This window comes from Eucalyptus grandis, chromosome 10 (assembly GCF_016545825.1).
Source record: "Eucalyptus grandis isolate ANBG69807.140 chromosome 10, ASM1654582v1, whole genome shotgun sequence".
NCBI lineage: Eukaryota > Viridiplantae > Streptophyta > Magnoliopsida > Myrtales > Myrtaceae > Eucalyptus > Eucalyptus grandis.
This window is the reverse complement of record NC_052621.1, coordinates 30,910,236-30,931,883: the sequence shown is the minus strand read 5'-3', so window position 1 is coordinate 30,931,883 and position 21,648 is coordinate 30,910,236. Positions and strand designations below refer to the sequence as shown.

Genomic DNA, 21,648 nt, shown 5'->3' with positions numbered 1-21,648 from the left:
CTCCAGCCCCTTATTCCCACGCGATGGAGTAAAGGATCAGCCTAGCATTATATTAATCGAAGATTTCCTTGCCCATTTGACCCACCGCGGCCCAAATCTTGCAAAAGTTCTGTCACCTCCCTTTCCATTATTTTAAGTCGAAAAGCATCGCATCGATAAGCAAAAACGATGCTTTTTCAACGATTAACGTTAGCTGGTACAAGCAACCCAACTTGCCTAATGTTCTGCGACGATGCTTTTTCAACGATTAACGTTAGCTGATACAAGCAAAACCCAACTTGCCTAATGTTTTGCGAGCCGCAAGTTGGCAAAAGAGAACATGGGCACGCTCTTTCGTATGAGATTAAGCAAGGCCGGTGGTGCATCTTGCCAAATTAGAGCCATCCAGGAAGACGGGTAAAGATGAATTACGCCGCGTACTTAGTATTCAGGCAAGTTGGCAAATACTGTTTTGGGATGCTCATCGCATTAGATGACGCAAGTTGCCAAAACTAGTCGAAACCACGGATTTTGCCTTTAGAGCTTTGGCCTTAAAAATTGCAGCCGAATCGAATTCGCCCATAGTAATTACCAAGAGACTGTAACAGGCACTGCATGGATAGAGTTGTTTGCTTCTCATTAACCTCCTTAAGCTTTCCTTACTGTCAATCTTTAGCCCAAAAAAGCATTACAGTGCCTTGTCATTCCACAGACTATAAGATGCAGACTATACTTTTTCACCAGAAGCTCAAATTGTTGGAGGAACGAAACTTCTCCCAAGACAAGGAGCAAATCAGTATATTCACTCCCTAAACCTTAGTTATTCCAGAGAACACCAAAGGCGATCACAACTCACCTATGATACTGCCTGGTATCACACGGTGCTAATGCAGAAACATTGCAAAGCTCTCCTGCCCAGCCGGATTGTCCCTGTCGCAGGACACCCCTGCATCTGAGCCGTTTTGGGAGGTAAGTCAGGTCATGGTTCAAAAAGAACATGGACACACCCTTGTGCCAAAATGATGCGTGCATGCCAAGAACACAGAAAATTATAGCTTCATAATCTGCTTTTAATGCTGCAAACATAATTATAGGAGCTCAAAATGAAGTCTGAAATGAAGTCTAAAACCAAATTCAATGATGTGAATATTAAAGGAATTGGAAAAAAATTTGACAGTACTATCAGAGTAATTTAGACCTAATATAGCATTAAAGGATCCTACTGCACTCACAAACTCACTAAATTACCGGCTACATTGACTTGACTTTTAAAAGGTTGATGTGCCCTTGTTGCAGACTGAAATCTCTCCAGGAGTAGAAACTCACCCCCAAATGTAAATTCTAGATCATCAAAAGCTATTCCAGAATGTCTATAACATTCTTCATTCATCAAGATCCCAAGATTTGCAGTGTGTATCCAATCGAGCAACAGTCATTTGCCACAAAAACAATGAGCACAACACAACACATCCAAAGGCTATTCCACTATCAGTTGAACAAAAATGGGCTATCCAAATTCTCATGATCAGGAAGGCCTTGAAATCAATTGCAAAGAATGAACGGGAGAAGATAAAAAAGCTCCAAATTACATGCATGCTCAACTGTCTACAAAGAAAGGTATATATCCACAAGCAAATTTGTTCTAAAAGCTGCCCACAATGCAGAACTTCCAATGGCATCAGTACAGAATAATGATGGCATGAATCACTTTCTAGTGTTTCCATTAGTCTCTTTGGATAATACATAATCTCTACAATTATTATAATTCATCTAGAGCACGATTACCTACCAAGAAAACATACGCCTACTGAGCAAAAACTGAATAATCCTCATCTCGGTTAACTGAACAAAGATGCATGTGTGGACCAAGACATAGTCTCCTTATGAGCAACTTATCTCATGGTAACTTATCGGGTCAACGTCAAGTTAAAAAGTAGGCAACCATTAAGAAGACATGAGTGTGACCAAAACCATACGTAAAGACACCAAGGGTTTACAGTTGTACCTTATGAAATATATTGAGCTTAAGGGAATAGCATGGTTTGTAGCATGATATTCCCACAGAAAAAGCATTGAGTCATTGTTGCTGTCATAACTATAGTACAAGAAATGTACCTGGTACAACAACTGGAGATAGCCACTGGAAACAAGAATAAAATTCCAAAATATTGACGCATGAAACATTCCATATTTATCATAATGTAGATAGTTGGTAGAGAGGTAGAAATCATTCAGTCATGAAGAGCCAAGCGAACATGAGAGAGGTCGTTGCCTGCATCTTCTTAGCTGTGCAATGGGCAAACTTCCCAGCAGCTGCAATTTTTTTCCCATTCCAACTAGTATATTGTTAATGGCCAGTAATTAAAAGCAATAAAAACATGTCATCTTCCTCTCAGTAGGCATCTCAGAGCAATTAAAAAATGTCGATCTTCCCATCCCAACGATCACACTGAGCGCACAGAGAACAATCGCAATGCCGTACTTCAACAGTAATTGAAAATTGATTAATGATCTCTGCCAGGCCAAGCATCAATACCACTCACTCCAATGTGAATACCATAACCACAAATTTAAAAAATAAGCCACTAAGGCATCACCAACGCAGAACTGAATAAGAGCACCCATCAGTAGCACTGGGGTGAAAATAGCTCAATTAGAAGTTAACCAATTTGTCATCCTCACTGACCGACGCAGGAAACCAAAAGCGATAGAAACAAACTAAAATCTCCAAAACATCCTATGTATAACATTCCAAACCGACAAAACATAAAAAGGTGAACAAAAGCATATGCAAGAAAACAAGAGAAATATGTACTATCACTCTTCTTTCCTTATTTCCCTTCTTCAAGAGGTCATAGTACATTCCCTGGCAAAATGCCCCTGCTCACCACAATTGAAGCACTTGCCGCCGCCGCCGCCGCCGCCGCCACCGAATCTGCTTCCACCGCCAGCATTGCAATCCCTTGCCATATGACCATGTTCACCACAGTTATAGCAAGCACCGCCGCCACCAAAGCCGCTGCCTCCGCCACCAAAGCCGCCTCCGCCACCAAAGCCGCCACCGCCACCAAAGCCGCCGCCGCCGCCGCCACCACCCCTGCTGGTACAATCCCTTGCCATGTGCCCGAAACCACCACAATTGAAGCAGGCACTGCCTCCTCCTCCTCCTCCTCCTCCTCCTCCTATTCCAACCCCACCATTGGTACTCCGGCGACAATCCCTCGCCATGTGGCCGATCTCACCGCAGCTAAAACACGCCCCAGAACCCCCGCCGCCACCGCCGCCGCCGCGGCTCCCGCGGTCGCGGTCACAGTCCCTCGCCAAGTGTCCCACCTCCCCACAAACATAGCATCCGGCGCCACCGGCGCCGCCCCCGCCGTACCTGTCGCCGCCCTTCCAGCTGCCGCCGAACCCGCGCCCGCCCCTGACGCCGCCGAACCCGCCGCCGCCGCCGACGAACCCGCCGCCGCCGCCTCCTCCGCCGAAGCCTTCCCGGGCGGCGCTCCCCCCCTTGACGGGGGCCCCGCCGGGCCGGTGACGTCGACGGCCGAGGACTTGCCCTCGGACTCGGTGACGACGGAGAACTCGACCTCCTCGCCCTCGGCGAGGCTACGGAAGCCGTCGGACCTGATGGAGGACTGGTGGACGAAGAGGTCCTCGCCGCCGTCGCTGGGCTTGATGAAGCCGAAGCCCTTGAGGTCGTTGAACCACAGGACGGTGCCGACGCATCTCTCCTGATTCGCCATGGATTCCGATCGACTGATCGATGATCGATCACCGGAGAGGAAGAGAGAGAGAGAGAGAGAGAGAGGAAGAGAGAGAGTTCGTGGAGGTTCTAGAGAGAGAAGCGTCGGGGGGAGAGTTTCGGAATTTATATAAAAGCAAAACCCTAATCGCAATCGCGAGCCCTACAATTGTAACGACTCCGGCTCTCCGATTTCCCCCCTTTTTTCTCTCTAAGGATTCCGTGTAATTCCGCAGCTAAAAATTCGGATAGAAGGAATTTGTTCTTCTTCCTTTTCATCTTATTTTATATATTTCCTGACCAATTAAAAAATATAGATATAAATTTCTCGAGAAACAAAGTATTTCAAACGGGGACGCATCTCCATTAATTGTACATTTTGAACGTGAACACGTCCGGATCAAATTATGCTGATTCCTAATTAAACTAAATAAATCATGTCGGTGGATGGTTCTCTCTTTTTTATTTTCTTACTTTTTTAATCATCGATCCATAGAAAGTGGAAATATTTTAGTGACCTTCTCTATTGGCAATTGCTCATGCTGCTGCCAGAAATGGATTTTTCTTGGGTGTACTGACGAAGATCTTCCCGTTGGCAAGGATCTGCGGACAGGAAAAATCGGAGGGCGATTGAAAGAAACTAGGATGTTCATCTGGTGTTAGCTCTTCATCATCAACCGGAGGAAGATATCTTCATCTACATATCGCGGGAATTTCTATATTTAGGGACTTTGCAAAATTGCTTTCTAACATTGTCGATTTTAAGGGTACATTAATAACATTACCCTATCCAAGACAAAAAAAAGGATTTGGTTCGTGTGCACATCAAGGGACATGGTCGGTCGGGGGTTTGAGTTTTTTTTTTTTTTTTTTGGGGGGGGGGATTATCTTAATTAGGCTAAGAGGTGCAAAAGATATGCTAGCTTTGCCAATCTTTGACCGAGTTCAAACGGAGCGAAACCTCTTGCCTCAAGCAACTTGCTCGATCGGCTATGCGATTTTTTCACCTGGTAATGACTTGGAAATTGTTGCAACTGCAATGATGGTATAGATCTCTTAATATGCATAAAGGTTTGGTAGCCGGTGCAGAAGATTATGGGAACTTGTCACTTGATAATGCTTTTGAATTAGTGTCACCTTGGATCTATCTATTGATAGATGAAGTCCTGTCAAATTGGGCTATGAACTAAAGACAATCTTAGGACTTTCATCTTGGAATTAGAATCAACCGCTAATATCAATCATACTCATTTTTCACCTTAGATAAATCGCTAGGAGACTCCCATGATTTGATCCAAATCATTCGTGATTGAACTTTCATTCGGCTACCCTAAATGTTATGGTGAGATGCCATTTACACCTAAAGAACACGCGATCCTCAACATTCTATCCAAATGATAGACTTATGACTTAATCAGAAAATTTTCAAAAGATTTAGAATCAAATCGACACAATTGCAAAGTTTATGACTGGATTGACCATCATTAAAAATAGGTTAAATTTTTTTATATAGAATAAAACACTTGTAATTATCTTAACAAGTTAAAGTAGCTATAATCTACATATTGAATCATAATATTTTCTAAATAAACGTCTTGGAGAAAATATGTAAGTAAAGAATTCGTTTTTCAAATTGTTATTTGAAAAAAAGAAAAAAAAAGCAGTGTACTTTGCCAGAATGCGGTCACCTTACTTGAAACTGAAAGCACTGTATTGTTCCTTTTATATACATTGAATGGAAATTTTATATGATGTTAAAATACTCGAGACATCACTTAAATTGATAACTTACATATGAATATAGCCAAAAACCTGCTTTTCAATTCAAAAATCACTGTGAAGCTTCTTTATCAGCGGTCGGCATGAGGTGGAATGGACTAAATCAATATGCGCTGAGCATTAATCCCCTTTAGAACTAAACTTACCAACAATGCAATGATCATTTCATAGGTAAACTACTCGCTAGCTTCTGACCCAAAAAAGAAAAACTACTTGCTAGCTAGTACATTTAACATTTATTTCATAACAGAAAAAGTTACCCGTCGAGATCTACTGAGCCTAAACATGTATCTTTAGATATTGAGATCTCCATATGAAAAATTAACTTAGATAGGCGGAGAAGTTGCTGATCCGCCACGAATGGAAAAGCACTTTTGCTGAAGAAAGTCGCTACGAGGGCTGACCACCGGGGGCTTTTATGTTTTGAGATCTAAATGTTACATCTTCAAAATAAACCACCAAAAAATTATATTCGTGGATTGCAATTAAAAAAAAAAAATGCCCTGACAACTTATGTAGCACCGACACGCGACACATCGACACATCATTCCTTAAAAATAGAGAATTTCGACACATTCCGACACATTATATATTAAATATATTTTTATATATAAATACGTGAATAAATAACAATAAAAATAGCCTAGAATTAATTTATATGAAAATATTAAATATTATCATTCATCATTTTAATCTGTTACAATAATACAAGGGAAAAAAACATTGTTAAAAAAATACTGAAATGATATTTTTAAATTTATTTATTCATCATATATAGCATTTTTAGTACTTATTTCATAGTAAAAGACTTTAAAAAAAAAAAATAAAACAATTCTAGAAAAACAAAACTGAAAATAAAAAAGTTGATCCCGTGCGTATATATTTATAACATTTTTTTACTTTTTTTTTACTTCTTTTTTTGTATATTTATATTTTAACCCCTCAAGTATTAGAAATTTTTAAAATTGACACGTGCGTGTTGGAATTTTGGACTCACATGTCAGAGTCGGATTTTTCGACACTCGTTAACCGTGTCGAAGCGTGTTATGACGTGTTAGACACGTGTCATTGTGTCGGACCACACGAATGACAGAGTGTCGAAGCGTGTTAGGACGTGTCAGACATGTGTCATTGTGTCGGACACGACACGAATGCTCCCAGATAGTGTCGGTGCTACAGTTGACAACACACTACATCTAAAACGATACATTTGTACACTCAAAACCCAGTCGAATAGATAAAACAACAAAGGCGGTGGAATGGGCAACCGATTGGATTGAAGGAATCATGGAAATAAGGCCGAAAGGGTCAAAGCGCATCACTTCCCATGTACTCCTGAAAAGGCTTTCACTTCAACAGAAGTTCTCAAACCATGTCTCTTCTCTGCAGAACCTAATCCTGAAAAATCGGGATTTGGGGTATGTTTAGTAACGACTTTTTGTGCTCTAAAGTCCTTTAGCCAAATATTACCTGGCAAATTTTTTTGGAGAGTTTTGGGGAAATACAACAAAAGGACTTTTAAGCTCAATTGAGGTTAGGAGGTGTCTTGAGAAGTAGCATTTTCGAAATATTCTGTCTTTGTTAAATGAAAACACCAAAATTTCCCGTCCCACTCTCATTTATCAAACATAATTTCATTTTTGCCCCTCTTTAAACAAAACTCTATGGTGACTTATCACGTTGCTCTCAACATAGGCAATCTTCGTTTGAGATTTCGCGATGTCACCTTGATTTGTAGTTTTTACGATTTCTAGCCGACTTGTTACACTGGTTCGTCCTTTGCCGAGCTCTGCTCGTGTTTGTTTGTGGTCACTTTAAGCTGACGATACGGAGCAAGAGGATCGTATTCAATGGCTTGAGGTTGGAGGTTTGAGAAGTGATGATGTATTGCCTTTTCCGCAAGTCTGAGTTGATGAAATTGTGGAGACAGGGTTTTGTTTGTTCCTAGTTCCCTTATTATTATTATTTTTCTATTAAAGCGAGAGGATCGTATTCAATTCTTTTTCCTTTGTAGGCCAGAATTTAGTTAATGCAACGACACGAGTTAGAGGAATCGAAACAACACCGAGAGAAATTGTTTGAAATCTGTGATGAATCAAATGTCTTCGCTTTCATTTGAAGAGATGTATTGCCTTTTCTGCGAGTTTTTTTCACTAAGAAATCTGTGATGGCTCTTTCTAGGTGGATATTAAAGGAACAATTTGATTGGATTTAGATGAACACTTGGCACCGGCTGAAAAAGTAGCCATCTAGTGACATTGGTGTATATATAGCAGGCAACACTGGATAACTTGAAACTTCAGAAATTGTATTCTTAACTTGTGGTGGGACGAATGCAAATGGACTAGCTCTTGATGATTAAGGGGCAAATGAGAATCTACACAAGAATGTATAGTTTTGCTCCTGAAGAGTTCAGTCAAGATGATGAAATTGGTGATTTACAGTTTGCAGAAAGTGGAAAGCCATGGCCTCGGCCAACAACCTTTGGAGTAATTTGTTCAGGGAGAGATGGGGAGAAGATCGCGCTGCATTCTATGATCCTGCCAACTCAAAAGTCATGGTAAGAGGTGTATGAGGTGCAGGGCCGTTGTGACCGTGTCGAACTGCAAGTTTGATCTTTATGTTTTGAACACCGATATCTTCATTTTCTTTCTATTTATGCACCTCCAAAAATCATTTATGTGATACAAATTACACGCGTCAGTCATTGGAGTTACATCCCTTCCCTCAGGTAGAGTTGCTAACAGAAAAAAGTTCTCCAAAATATCTGCTTCATATGGTGGCATTGGTTACCCGGCTCCGTTCATGATTTCAGGGGACTGAAGTTATGACTACTTTTATCATTCACCAAGGTGAAATTCAACACCGTCTAGGTTCAAGGACATTTTGCCTGCCAGGCTCTAAAAGACATCAAAATGGGAAGAATTGACGCATGAGGAGGCATCCTATCGATGCCAAGGTCTTCTGACAAGATCCTGTTCTTCATTGCGGACATAGAAGTGGCTTCCATTTATGCAAAACTTCGTGCTAGCATAGCATCTATGTTCATATATGTTTATAATTATTGTATGTAAGGCTTGATGTATAATCCTCTTATTTTGATTTATAAGAGGGGAGCACCTCGTGTATTCATTGCCTGACGTAGAACGGCCTATGCAGATATGTGTTTATCTTGCAATTCATTTCAAACTTACGAAATTGATCAATTCTAGCTGATTCTAGTTCTTTCAGAAACTTTAACCACCAACCAAAATAAACACGGAACTTCAACCTTTTTCGACCCTGTTTCCATCCATTAAACCTTCCTGATATATAGGGGTGTGCAACGGGAACCGCCCGAACCGGGAACCGGCCGGACCGGACCAAACCGGTCGGTTTTGGGCGGTTCCCACGGTCAGCGGTTCGGTCCCGGTTCCTAATCTTGGAACCGGTGGCGGTCGGTCCGGTTCCCGGTTTCAAGGTGGGAACCGGACCGAACCGGACCGACCGAACCGAACCAAACTTTTTATATATAATTTATATACATAGAATTAATAAAACATATAAACATGATAACTTATTGCAACCAAAATTGCAATTTGAGGTAGCAACCTCTTATGTGGCCAAGAGACCATTAAAATCATTTTTATTACTCTTTTATTTATAGAAAAATCTCGTTGATAGTTTCGACGTGGGACTAAGACTTCAAGAGTTCCCGTGAATTACACAAGTGAAGTTTGAATATTTTGCACGTGGAACACGTGTGATTAGTTTTGTTGAATTGCCCGAGAATCGGGTGAATTGATCAGTCAAGAACGTGATCACTCTTTAGTTCTTTAGTGCAAAAAGTATAGTTGATTTTTTTGGACCGGACCGGACGGACGGAACCGATGGAACCGATGGTCGGTCCGGTTCCGGTCCTAGGACCAAACGGTCCGGTCCACGGTTCGCAATTTTGGGAACGGTGCTCCCGTCCGGTTCCCGGTTCCAAGGTGGAACCGGACCGAACCGGGAACCGATCACCCCTACTGATATATAAGCTAATTGTGATAGAAGGTAATTAAGGATGAATGACGCTGCGATTCAAGGACTATAGCGAAAAAAAAACTTTGTAGCAAAAGTTTGTACATTTCACACTTGACAAGGTAACATATATGATTATATTTATTAGAATGAAATTATTAATTGAGAAAGATCCATTTTGATGTGATTATTTTATTTATAAATTTGTTAATATATCTCTTTCACATAACTTTTAGCACGAAAATGGAATCTCATCAATCTTCCTCTTTCCCGAGCGAACAACTTTGTATCTGGATAAGGTTGGACTACCTGTGCAGGCAAAAACTCAATCAACCCGACAAAACTTTTTTTTTTTTTTTTTGCATGGAATTTTGTACATTGTTTAAGACTCTCAGAGAGAATCTTCCGAATCAGCTAACAGATCTCCTTAATTCATGAAATTTCTCATTCTAGTCTTTCGAGTGATGAAAAATCCCGTATGGATTTCTATCCATTAATGACATTTCATCTCTCGTGCCATCTTCGCAGAGCAAAGTTCCTATGTTCGGTTCTGAGAGAAGCCGTCAATGTCAAGTTTCCATTTTGATTTTGTCCGGGGTTCTTGGATTCAATACTTGATCCTCGCGATATAGCAACGGTTGTTGCATAGTTACCTCTTGATTTGGTTATAAAGATCAATTTATAGAAAGATTCTTACCACTAGGGTAAATTAAATTCGAAAACTTAAATTAATCACACTAAAATGACTTTTCAAATATATATTTTCATATATACGTTAACAGATACTAGAATTTAAAGTTTGAGGACCGCGACTCCGAAGTCGACTCATACGCTTCGGACAATCCCTTGCTTTGTGGCCATTCTCGCCGCAGTTAAAACACCCCTCAGAACTGCTGCTACTCCCAAGGTTTCCGCGGTCACAATCCCTCGCTAAGTGTCCTACCTCGCCGCAAACATAGCATGTGACGCCACCCTTCCGGCCGCCACTGCCATAGCTGTCCTCGGTAACCCCCTTGATGGGGGTCCCGTTGGGGCCACTAATGTCGACCGCCGCCGAAGACTTGCCCGCGGACTCAGTGACGGTTGAGAACTCGACCTCCTTGCCCTTGGCGAGGCTACCGAAGCCTTCAGACTTGATGGAGGACTGGCGGACGAAGAGAACCTCGCCGCCGTCCTTGGGCTTGATGAAGCCGAAGCCTTTGACGTCGTTGGACCACAGGACGGTGCCGCTGCGTATCTCTTGATTCGCCATGCATTTGATGGATAGATCAGCAGAGAGAGAGAGAGAGAGAGAGAGAGAGAGAGAGAGAGACACCCCGTTGGGGTTCTAAAGAGAGAAGTGACGAGGCGAGCTTGTGTTTGGGTTTATATAAAGATCTGTTCTTCCTTTTTATCTTATTTTGAAGTGTTAATACCAAAAATAAATAAATTAAACTGATACATTTTTAATCGATTTACCCAAACTTATTTTTTGGTTAACAAAAATTCAAAATTGATACGCTTTGATAAATTTACACCAAACTAGTACACTTTTGATAAATTAATCTTTTGTTAGTTTCTATTAAATTTATTGTCAAATTATCGAGTTTGATAACACTGGGCAATTGACTAATGTATCAATTTAGGATTTTAATCTTCATTTGTCATGATTGTGCCAGTTTTGTGAGTTTTTATAGTATTAAATAAATTTAACGAATGATATATTTATTATACAAATTTAAGATTTTTGGCGATCAAAAAATTAATTTGGACTAAATTTGTCACAAATTTACAAGTTTACGAGTTTTTTGTGGCCATTTGGGGTAAATTTATCACATGTGTACTAGTTTGAAATTTTTTATGATAAAAAGATTAGTTTGAGTAAATTTGTCACATATATACTAGTTGAGATTTTTTATGGTCAAAAAATTAATTTTGAATAAATTTATCATATTTTTACCATTTTTTGGTTTTTTGTGGTATTAATCATATTTTGTATATTTCCTAACCAATTAAATAAATAATAAATTTCTTGAAACAAAATATTTCACACGGAAACACATTTCATCTAATTATACATAAACACATCTCATCTATTCTTCCTTTTCATCTAATTTTGGCTAAGTAGTTTTTCTTAATTGTTCATGCTGATGCCAAATATGGATTTCTTGGATGAACTAACAAAGTTCTTTCCATTAGCAGCATTTGAGGAAAAGAAAAAACATAGGGCGATTAAATTTAGGATTCACTTGGTACTAACTCATTTTTCATTAGTTAAAGTACTAAATTATGTCTCGAGTTTAAGTTCTTATGAGAGACCCGATCAGAATTGGAAGAGGTGGATCAGAATTTTTGATCGAATTCTTGCTGATCAAGAATTTAACCTTTATATTTTGGCTAGAGTGAGCGGATGTCATTTGACCACACTAGAAAGAAAACCACAAGACAAAAAAGGGGGACCCACGTCTCCAATAATACACATGCTTTATGTGGGAACAGCAAGGGTTTTAAACAGAAAAGAAAGTAAAAGAGAGAAGCTTTTACTTTCATGTTTCTAGCTTGCGCCGCACAATGAACTCGAATAAGCCGCACAAAGAAAACAGGGCGCAAAGATATTGTTTCTTTTCATGCCGTGGCAAAGTACGTGAGACTAACCTTCATAGCAAAGGAGGTAGATGGCTTAGAAGTTTGCTCTCAAACTTTAGGTTAAATTAGAAAAGTGTAGATATACATTGTGATATCCAATGTTAGATACATTTGACATATAGTTCGGTTTATCATGAGCGAATGATCATATCAACATAAAGTATTACTTCATCTAGGATGTCATGGCAAAGGGTAAGGTTGGAGTGAAGAAGATTGCTACGATGGAAAACCCAACAAACATGATGATTATGTTATTTTAGTGAAGCTCAAGCCCATCTATAAATAGTGAGTGCTTACCAGGATATTGGGAGAGCAGCATAAATAATGAGCACTTTGATTTACTTCAAATGTCAAATTAAGGAGGAGAATTATTAAATTTTGTTTCGAGTTTAAGGCGGTATGCAAGACCCAACCCGAATTGGAATCGGAACTTACATATCTATATATATATTTATTTATGGGATCAAATAGGGTTCCAAAAAGATAAAAGGGTAAAAGAGAGGTTTTTACATTAATGTTTCTAATTTGCGCCGCAGAGTGAACTCGAAGGAGCCGCTCAAAGAAGACAGGACGTAAAGAGACGGTTGCTTTTCAAGCCGCGAAAGAGAATTGAACATGGGCGATCATTCGTGCTGTGAGTTCTACGCCAGTTAGTGTTGCTTATTTGTAATTTCTTTGGGCTTGGATATAATATAGCTATAAGAAACACGAGAGCTTATAAGTGATTGTAAATCTGATTTTCTCATTATAGTGAATTATTGATTACTGACTCTCTCAATAAATGTAGGTGCTGATACTTTAGTATCTGTTATTGTTTCTCATTTATTTTTCAGCAGATTTCGCATGTACTTAAATTGCAAGATCCAATTAATTTTTGCTCTAATTTTAAAACACGTAAGATAATCTCTTCTTTACATGTATGTGGACTTTTTTTCCCTTGATTTGGGACTCTGCAAAACCACTACCAAACATTGTCAATTTTAAGGTATATTGGTCCCTCATTTGGGTTTTGGAGGTGACAAAAACGATCTGGTTCGTGAGCATAGTGAGAAACATGGTCAGTTGGGATTTGTGTTTTTCAGGCTATCATCTTAATCGGGCAAAGGTGCGAAAGAGGTGCTTTGCTCGCCTCAAACAACTCTCTCGATTAACCATGATGTGGTTTTTCACTTGGTAATGACTCGAGAATCCTTGCAATTGCAATGATCGTATGCTTTGATTAATAAGTCTCTTGACCTGCATAAAGGTTTAATGTCTGGTGTAGAAGATTATGGGAACTCATCACTTGATATTGCTTTTGAATCAATTTCACCTTGGATCTATCCGCTGATTGATGAAGTCCTGTCAAATTAGGTGATGAACTAAAGACAATTTGAGGACATTCATCCAGAATTAGAATCAATTGCTGATATCAATCAGAATCGTCTTTCGCGTTAGATGAACCATTCCGAGAGTCCAATGGTTTGATCCGAAGCACCTGTGTTTGACAAGATTTTCTCCAAATCAGTGATGAGGTGACCGTGCTGTATGGAAGTTCATGGTTATTTAGATGATGCTGCCGTGGTGAGCAGTTTGCGAGTATCTACGATTAGCAAGTCACTCGAGTCCTATAGATCATTCTATTCACTGATTATTAGTTGTTTTGTTCGAGGCCGATGGTGACACCCCATGTCGAATTACTCAAAATGCAGGAGTAGAGACTCAAGAAGAGATTTGAGCTCCTCGAACTCTTTACATGCGTTGACGTGCCATTTTTCTTAATCCTTCCTAAAAAACAGGGAATTTGGATTCACCGTTCATATAGTCCAGAGCAACAGGAATGACCCTGAAGGTTCCAACAGATAACAGCTTGATTGCGAAGAATAATCTCCAAGGTCTGATATTGAACTTTCGTTCCACTGCCCTAAAATGTTATGGCGAAGTGCCCTTGCACCTGAAGAACACGTAGTTCTCAACATTTCAATGATTTGTCAATATAGTCATTTTTGCTAACTATTCAAATGATAAGTTTAGGACAAAATCGGCAAATTTTCAAAAGGCTTAGGACCAAATCGACACTATTGAAAGGTTAATAACTAAATCGACAAATCATTAAAATATTTAGAACTAAATTGACACAATTAAAAAATTTATAACTAAATTGGATTTAGAATTTTTGAACAATTATCCTAGAATAAAAACACATGTAATCATCTTAACAAATTAAATTTAGCTATAATAAAAAAATTGAATCGTAAATAATCTTTTAAGTAAATGTCTTAGGGAAAATATGTAAACAAAGAATTCGTATTTCGTATTGTTATTTGGAAAAATAAAAAAAAAGTGCACTTTGCAAGAATGCGCCACCTTATTCAAAAGCATCACCTTTTTTTTTCTTCTTCCTTCTTCTTTTTTTTTTTTTTTTTTGGTATCTGCATTGAATGAAAATTTTATAATATGTTAAATTACTCAAGACATCACTTAAATTGATAACTTATATATATATATATATATATATATATATATATATATATATATATATATATATTTAGCCAATGACCTGCTTTTTAATTAGAAAATCATTGTGAAGCTTCTTTATGGGCCGTCGGCATGAGGTGTAGTGGACTAAATCAATATGCGTTAAGCATTAATCCCCTTTAGAGTTAAACTTGTTAACAGAGTAAAGATTATTTCATAGGTAAACTACTTGCTAGCTGGTAGATTGATATTTATTTCATAATTGACAGAGTTACCTACTCCATTGAGATTTACCAAGGCTAAACATGTTTCTCTAGATATTGAGATTTCCTCACGAAAAATTACTAGATTGGCAGAGAAGTTGCTCAACTGCCACGAATTGAAAAGTACTTTCGTTGAAGAAAGTTGCTACTATGACCACCAGGCAATTTTTTTTTTTGAGGTCTAATGATTACATTTTTGAAATAATACACAAAAAAAAAAATTCATGGATTGCGATTTAAAAAAAAAAAAGAGCACTGAATTGAAGTGTAATAATTCTATTTTGATGCAACATCAAGAACAACATACTATACATTTAAAACAATTCAGTATTGCAACCATGTTATACGTCTAAAACAATACATTTACACACTCAAACAGAGAGTCGAATAGATCCTAACAAAAAACACGGGAATGCACAACCGACTGGATTGAATAAGAAATTGTAGAAGCGTTCTCTTCCAAAGTACTCCTGGAAGAGGTTGTCCCTTCAACGGAATTCCTCAAACCATCTCTCTTCTCTGCAGACCTGGGACGCCGCTCCGTACGACAGCATAAAGAGTTTTGGGAATCGTGCATCGAAGTAATCGTAAAAATGTTCACCGAATCCTAAGAATTCCTATGGGAACAAAAAAAGATGAGTCACAAGCTCATACAATTCGAGATACACAAAGTTCCTAAAGAAGCCTCGCATGCATTCCGCTATAGAAATCATTACGATTCCATAGAAAGTGTAACCTCAAATCCGTCCGGGAGGTGGCGCCACTGATTTCGCACGAAGCGCAATAACCCCCCGACGGATTCATAATCATACTGCCTGTGAGGCCTAAATTTAGGATCTATTTTGTCGATCCACTCCCCATAAAAAATCAGTGGCTTTTTGCTCTCCAATTCTTCTGAAAGCAACCCTTTCAATTCATCTTGTTGATTGGGCGCCTTAGCTTTCAATAATAGTCTATCGCTAAGGCAACACAAAAATTCCAGTATCTTCGTTGAACTCCAACAAATTGGGACTGTAATACTCTTTCAATTCCTCTGAGCTGCCGGTAATTAAAAGCAAGCAATAATTGACCCTCCAAAATGCTCAAAGAAATCAATTAAGTGAATAATGCTGAGAAGGACCAACTTCCCGAATCGATAAGCATCACAAATATTGCGAAAAGATATACACACTAAGTAGAGTCTCACCTGCAGCTTCTATCGTCAATTGCCAAAAGATATACATACATTTTGTTCATTAAGTAGAGTCTCACCAACAACTTCTATTGTCGATTGTGAAAAGATATACACACTAAGTAGAGTCTCGCCTGCAGCTTCTATTGTCAATTGCCAAAAGATATACATACATTTTGTTCATTAAGTAGAGTCTCACCAGCAACTTCTATTATCGATTGCCAAGAGATATACACTTTAAGTAGAGTCTCACCTGCAGCTTCTATTGTCAATTGCCAAAAGATATGCATATCTTTTGTTCATTAAGTAGAGTATCGTCAGCAGCTTCTATTGTCGATTGCAAAAAGATATACACATTAAGTAGAGTCTCACCTGCAACTTCTATTGCCAATTGTCAAAAGATATACATATCTTTGTTCATTGAGTAGAGTCTCACCAGCAACTTCTATTGTTAATTGCCAAAAGATATATACATCTTTTGTTCATTAAGTAGATTCTCACCAGCAGCACAGATATTCGAGACAAGTTCAATGCCTTTCGAGCCACCTCTAATACTCATGAGATTTGAGTGATGCAGGAAAATGAAAATTAGTTAACTAACAATGGTTACACAATATATCAGACAGCAGAATGAAAATGGCAATGATGCAAATTAAAGATGATAGAACTCCCACCGCAATTCAGGATTCGTCTTCAGCATACGCGAAACATCGACGCACACATTGTTCATTTGTTGGGTTAGTAGAGCGGTGAATGATGGATCATTCATCAAGACATTCTTAAAGTTCCCAGAGATTGTTTTCAGGCTGTCCAAATTGACATGTTGCTGCTCCCTGTATCATAAAATAAGGTAGACATTATAACCTAAATTATCAATGTATCTGACACCAAATTGTATCTGGGCCACTCGAAAGGCACATAAGTAAATACTAGGCCATATCCTATTAAAATTGAGAAAAAAAAAAAGTACACTGAAGAAACAAAACTATTATAGGTTCTCAGCGGAATGAAAAAATGGTACAAAATCTGACACGAATTTGAGGGCATAAGGATTCTGTAGCAGTCAAGAATCACAAAAAAAAAAAAATAAGTAAGGCATACTGATTTTAGCAAAAAGGGAAAAAAAATTCTATGTTTTTATTGCTACGTAATTGAAAATATCAAGAAAATTATAAGTTTTAGCCTTGACAGTGATATTGAACTTAACCAATGACTCAAGAAAGCCTATTAATTTGCCATATCGTGCATCCTCCCGATATCCGATCTCTATATAAGTAAGCAAGCTCCATAATTTAGGAGTGCCCCAACGAGCAAGATATCCCTTCTGTGCAGGTCAAAACCTAAAAATTTTAAATTACCCCAGCCATCGCACTATGACAGATTGAAAACATCTCTCAAGGCCATCGGTCCCATGAGAGATTACTGTACTTGGCCCGGTGGTTTCACCAGCCCTACGCTCTTCATTGCTCCCACTATCATTGTCAAGCCTGCCTTCCTTATTTTCTGAAGAGACCTGATTGTCCTCCTCCTCTCTGTCAGGACTTACGCCGTCATCGCTCCCCCCATCGTCAACCAAGTCTTCAATACGGTGGAGAAAAGCCGGAAGCAGTGGCATCTCTGGTAACTCTAGGTGCTCTAACGAGATCAACGACCTCAATGACCGCCGGAGCTCTCTGAGCTCTACCAAATTCGGGTCCAACGATGAATCTGATCCCTCAGCCATATTATGTGAATGGAATCGAGGCATTGGATCGCTGGATCTTGGCCCGTGACGCCCTCCGAGCCGTCGAGTATGCTGAGCAGATCGCTGGACGAATGCAAGAGAGATGGAGGGGGAGGTGGAGGAGAGATGGTCAGGCTCTCATTTGCCCTCGTCGTTTTCCTTTTATATTTAGATTTTTCCGTCTAGTTTCGGGGTCACGCTTTCTTCTAGCTCTCATTATCCAGCATGGTAGCTCCACAAGGATTTTGATTGGCCTGATGTGAAGAATAAATGGGAGGCCCAAATGTGAATGCACAGTTCATCCTCCTGAGATCACTGCACACCCCAATATTTGTAGTCCCATCTAAGGCACCCACCAGAGCAGTATCTAATTCCTGGGCCAAAGACCACGCAAAAGAAAGAGAGAGAGAATGGTAAAGAGTCGATCTCAGTCGTGTCTGAGCTCTAGCAAGATTCCTGACCCACCCCAACATTTGTAGTCCGATCTAAGGCACCCACCAGGGCAGTATCTGATTCCCGGGCCAAAGACCACGCAAAAGAAAGAGAGAGAATGATAAAGAGTCGATCTCAGTCGTGTCTGAGCTCTAGCAAGATTGCAAAAGTGACTTCCCCAAGTGAAAAGTCACGTGTAATATCGTTCTTGCCTTTTGCAAGTGAATGATTTATTTATCTGCTCGCGCACAGACACAAAACTCTGTAAATGGCAAATCTTGTATGCGTTACAAATTGTTGAAGTTATCAATTACTAGTGTTTTGGCACGTGTTAAGTGTGTATTGAAGTGGGAATTGCGTTTTTTTTCTATAGGATATAGCATTATCGCTATTCAATTGAAAGTTTCAAGAGTTAATGGACTTTGTACATAAGGTTTAGAACTGTAAATGCATTTTCTTGCCATTTTTTTCCTTTTAAGGTTTTGAAATATATGAACGTGTTTTCTTACTTATTTTAATGACTTATAGATCCATTCTTATTGTACGCAAAGCCATTAACTAGAATGAGAAAAAATTGTCAAAGATAGGAAAAAGTTATTTGTGTTTGTTTCACGAAAAACGTAATGTTTTTGGAAAATGTTTTCCGGGAAACCATTTTTCAGGAAAACGGTTAGTTTTTCTTTATTTGGTAATAAGAGATTGAAAATATTTTCTGGTGTTTGGATTGCATTTGAAAAATGATTGAATAACATTTGACCTAACAATTGACAATAGTATGCCTCTTACTTCCAAATTAATTTGTTGAGTCCATGTTACTTAATAAACAGATTTTTCTCGATCAATTTAGTAAATCTAAAATTTGAACCTGCAAAATGAAAAGGAAACTTGAATTCGTACATGTATTTTTTTTTTATAAAAAAAATGGACGTGATTTCCGGTTACAATTGCAAGTCAAAACGATCTCATTAATCACTTCAATACATTTGGCTCTCTTCATATGGATGCGCCTCCGTGCGGCTCTCTGCAACTTCTCCTGAATTGCCCATGAACACGACAAAGGATGCTTCCAGTTTTGCCGAGCAACTCAAGCTGATGAGTTTTGCCCTTGTTAAAGCCGCCAAGCAAGTTCGCGTTTCTCAAGCACAATGTCCCATGCAATACACCCCACATCGTTCACCTATGATAAATTAAGGAACCCATAGAACACCCCACATTGTTCACCTGTGAAATTGAATCTGCAAACCATCCAATGCAAATCATGCTATCTAAACACTCTGCAAATATTTCAAGCTCCAAGGACTCAAATCCTTAGACAAGCACAAAAGGACAGTTTTCCAGGATCTTAATGAGAAAGAAGGCTTGCAAATTTACAAGGTGTATTGGTGCACTTAGATACATGTGGATCTATTCTTACAAGTGTGAACAATAACAGTCAAACTCTTATGTTAATTGCATAATGGACAAAGTGAATTTCTCTTATTACTCTTTGAGTATGATAATAAATGCAAAAAACTATATAAGTAGGAACATAATTTGAAGATCTCTTGAAATAAATACTATTGCAAGATCCCAATGTAATAGCCATTAGCGAGCAGCTTTCCAGGGAAAGGGAAAAAATTCATGTTAATGCCACTATTTCAACTAATGCATTAGATTGAAGGGAATGGACAATGACATGCCTATCCCCTTTCTGTTGTTTGGTTCAGCAAAGGAAAGGAAAAACCCTTCGTTTCTCATGCAGGTGTGATTTCTCTCATGATACACATGAGGAAGTACTTTTGATATTTTATTCCTACTTCCTTTTCCTTTTCATGTTATTTCTTCACAGCCACTGCTAAAAAAGAATCAAGAATCTAACCCCATTCCATTGCATTTTATTCCCTCTTTAATCCCATACTCTCACTTTTGTTCCTTTTATTGCAATTTCAAATCACCATCAGTAGCACATCTCACACTCTTACTTCCAGTTTCCAACTTCAACCAATTCCACTTTCCCTTCCATTCAATTCAGCATGAAGCCACAAAACTTTGATGCTGAAACCTTTCATTTTATTCTTTTTCTCCATCTCTCAATGACAAGCTTCTCTCTGCTCCCTAATGTAAGCCAAAACCAATTCGCGAATTGTCCACACCGAGTCACCGATGCTAGATACATCAAGAACATCAACAACTCAAGGACGTATAGTTCCCTTCTTCTCACCATACCAGCGACCTCACAAGCAACTTCGATGGCAAGAGAATCTGAAGTGAAGAGAGAAGCCACCAACCTCAGAAACCCCCAAGAAGAAGATAGATGCCCTTAAGAAAAGACAGAAACCCAAAACTCCTCTGACGCATGGCTTCAATTTAACGTGGAGCAACCACCAAACGAAGGGCGCAACGACGAACACCGGTTAGTTGCCCATCAAGAATTCATGCGAATGAGAGACACATGCTTCCATTTTCTGAATTTCTACTCTCTCTCTCTCTCTCTCTCTCTCTCTCTCTCTCTCTCTCTCTCTCTCTCTCTCTCTCTCTCTCTCTCTCTCTCTCTAAACGCTTTCCTGGATCCATCCCATCGTCAACATTGAACCTCCCCCCTCCGACCCCTAGCCCCAACCTCACCTCCCCCTCCTCCTCCGCTCTCATGGCCTCCAAGCAGGACGGCGCCGCCATATTCCCCAATGAGGAGGACCTTTGTTGATATAATAGTTATTTCCTTTTGCACGTGTTGCTAATTTGGTTTTTCAATTATTAGAGTTAGTGGAGTCATGTGCGTTGGTTATCCTAGTTTTTAGGTGTTAGTGGGGCAAGTGCTTTATGCAGAACATGGGTAGTTATGGTGTGTTTTACATTATGTATTTTGTCTTTTGTAAAAAGACTTGGTTGTTCAGTACGTAAGATAAAGTTTTAGCCTCATCTCTCCTCCTTTTAGCAATTTAACAATGGTATTAGAGCCAGAGAGAAGCGTGCGAGAGTTTTTTTTTTTTTTTTTAAAAAGAAGGTTTAGAGGTGTGAGATACTTTCGCGAGAAAATTGCAGCAGCAATATTTCCAATGGCCACCGACAATTTTGTTCAACCAGCAATTCCATGCTTTGATGGTCACTATGACCATTGGAGCATGCTGATGGAGAATTTTTTATGATCAAAGGAGTATTGGTCAGTTGTCAAATCTGGAATTCAAGAGCCACCAGCAGACATGGCTTTGCCAGATTCCCAGAAAGCAAAATTGGAAGCTAGAAAGTTGAAGGACATGAAGGCAAAAATTATTTTTTTTTAGGCTGTCGATCGTCCCATCTTGGAGACTATTCTTTGCAAAGAAACTTCCAAGGATATTTGGGATTCTATAAAGAAGAAATATCAAGGCTCTGTTAGAGTGAAGCGTGCACAGCTTCAAGCCTTGAGAAAAGATTATGAGACACTAGCGATGAAAGATGGAGAATCTGTCACTAGTGATTATGCCAGAACAATGGAGATCAACAATAAGATGCG

General features: G+C 39.2%; 2 protein-coding genes and 1 pseudogene across 2 annotated transcripts; all 3 read right to left on the bottom strand.

Annotated features, from left to right (window-relative positions):
- Positions 1-2,552: 2,552 nt before the first annotated feature.
- On the bottom strand, positions 2,553-3,869 carry LOC104422761 (annotated as a pseudogene).
- Positions 3,870-6,821: 2,952 nt separating this feature from the next.
- Positions 6,822-10,757, bottom strand: LOC104428848 (cold shock protein 1). The gene is made up of 2 exons (XM_039302986.1): positions 10,337-10,757; positions 6,822-6,901 (listed from the first exon to the last, which is right to left on the bottom strand). Exons 1-2 carry the CDS (start codon positions 10,755-10,757, stop codon positions 6,822-6,824), a joined length of 501 nt encoding a protein of 166 aa, XP_039158920.1.
- A 4,336-nt stretch (positions 10,758-15,093) lies between these two features.
- On the bottom strand, positions 15,094-17,953 carry LOC104428839. The gene is made up of 2 exons (XM_010041769.3): positions 17,380-17,953; positions 15,094-16,854 (listed from the first exon to the last, which is right to left on the bottom strand). The coding sequence occupies exons 1-2, from the start codon at positions 17,766-17,768 to the stop codon at positions 16,674-16,676; spliced, it is 570 nt and encodes a 189-aa protein (XP_010040071.2). The 5' UTR covers positions 17,769-17,953; the 3' UTR covers positions 15,094-16,673.
- Positions 17,954-21,648: the final 3,695 nt, after the last annotated feature.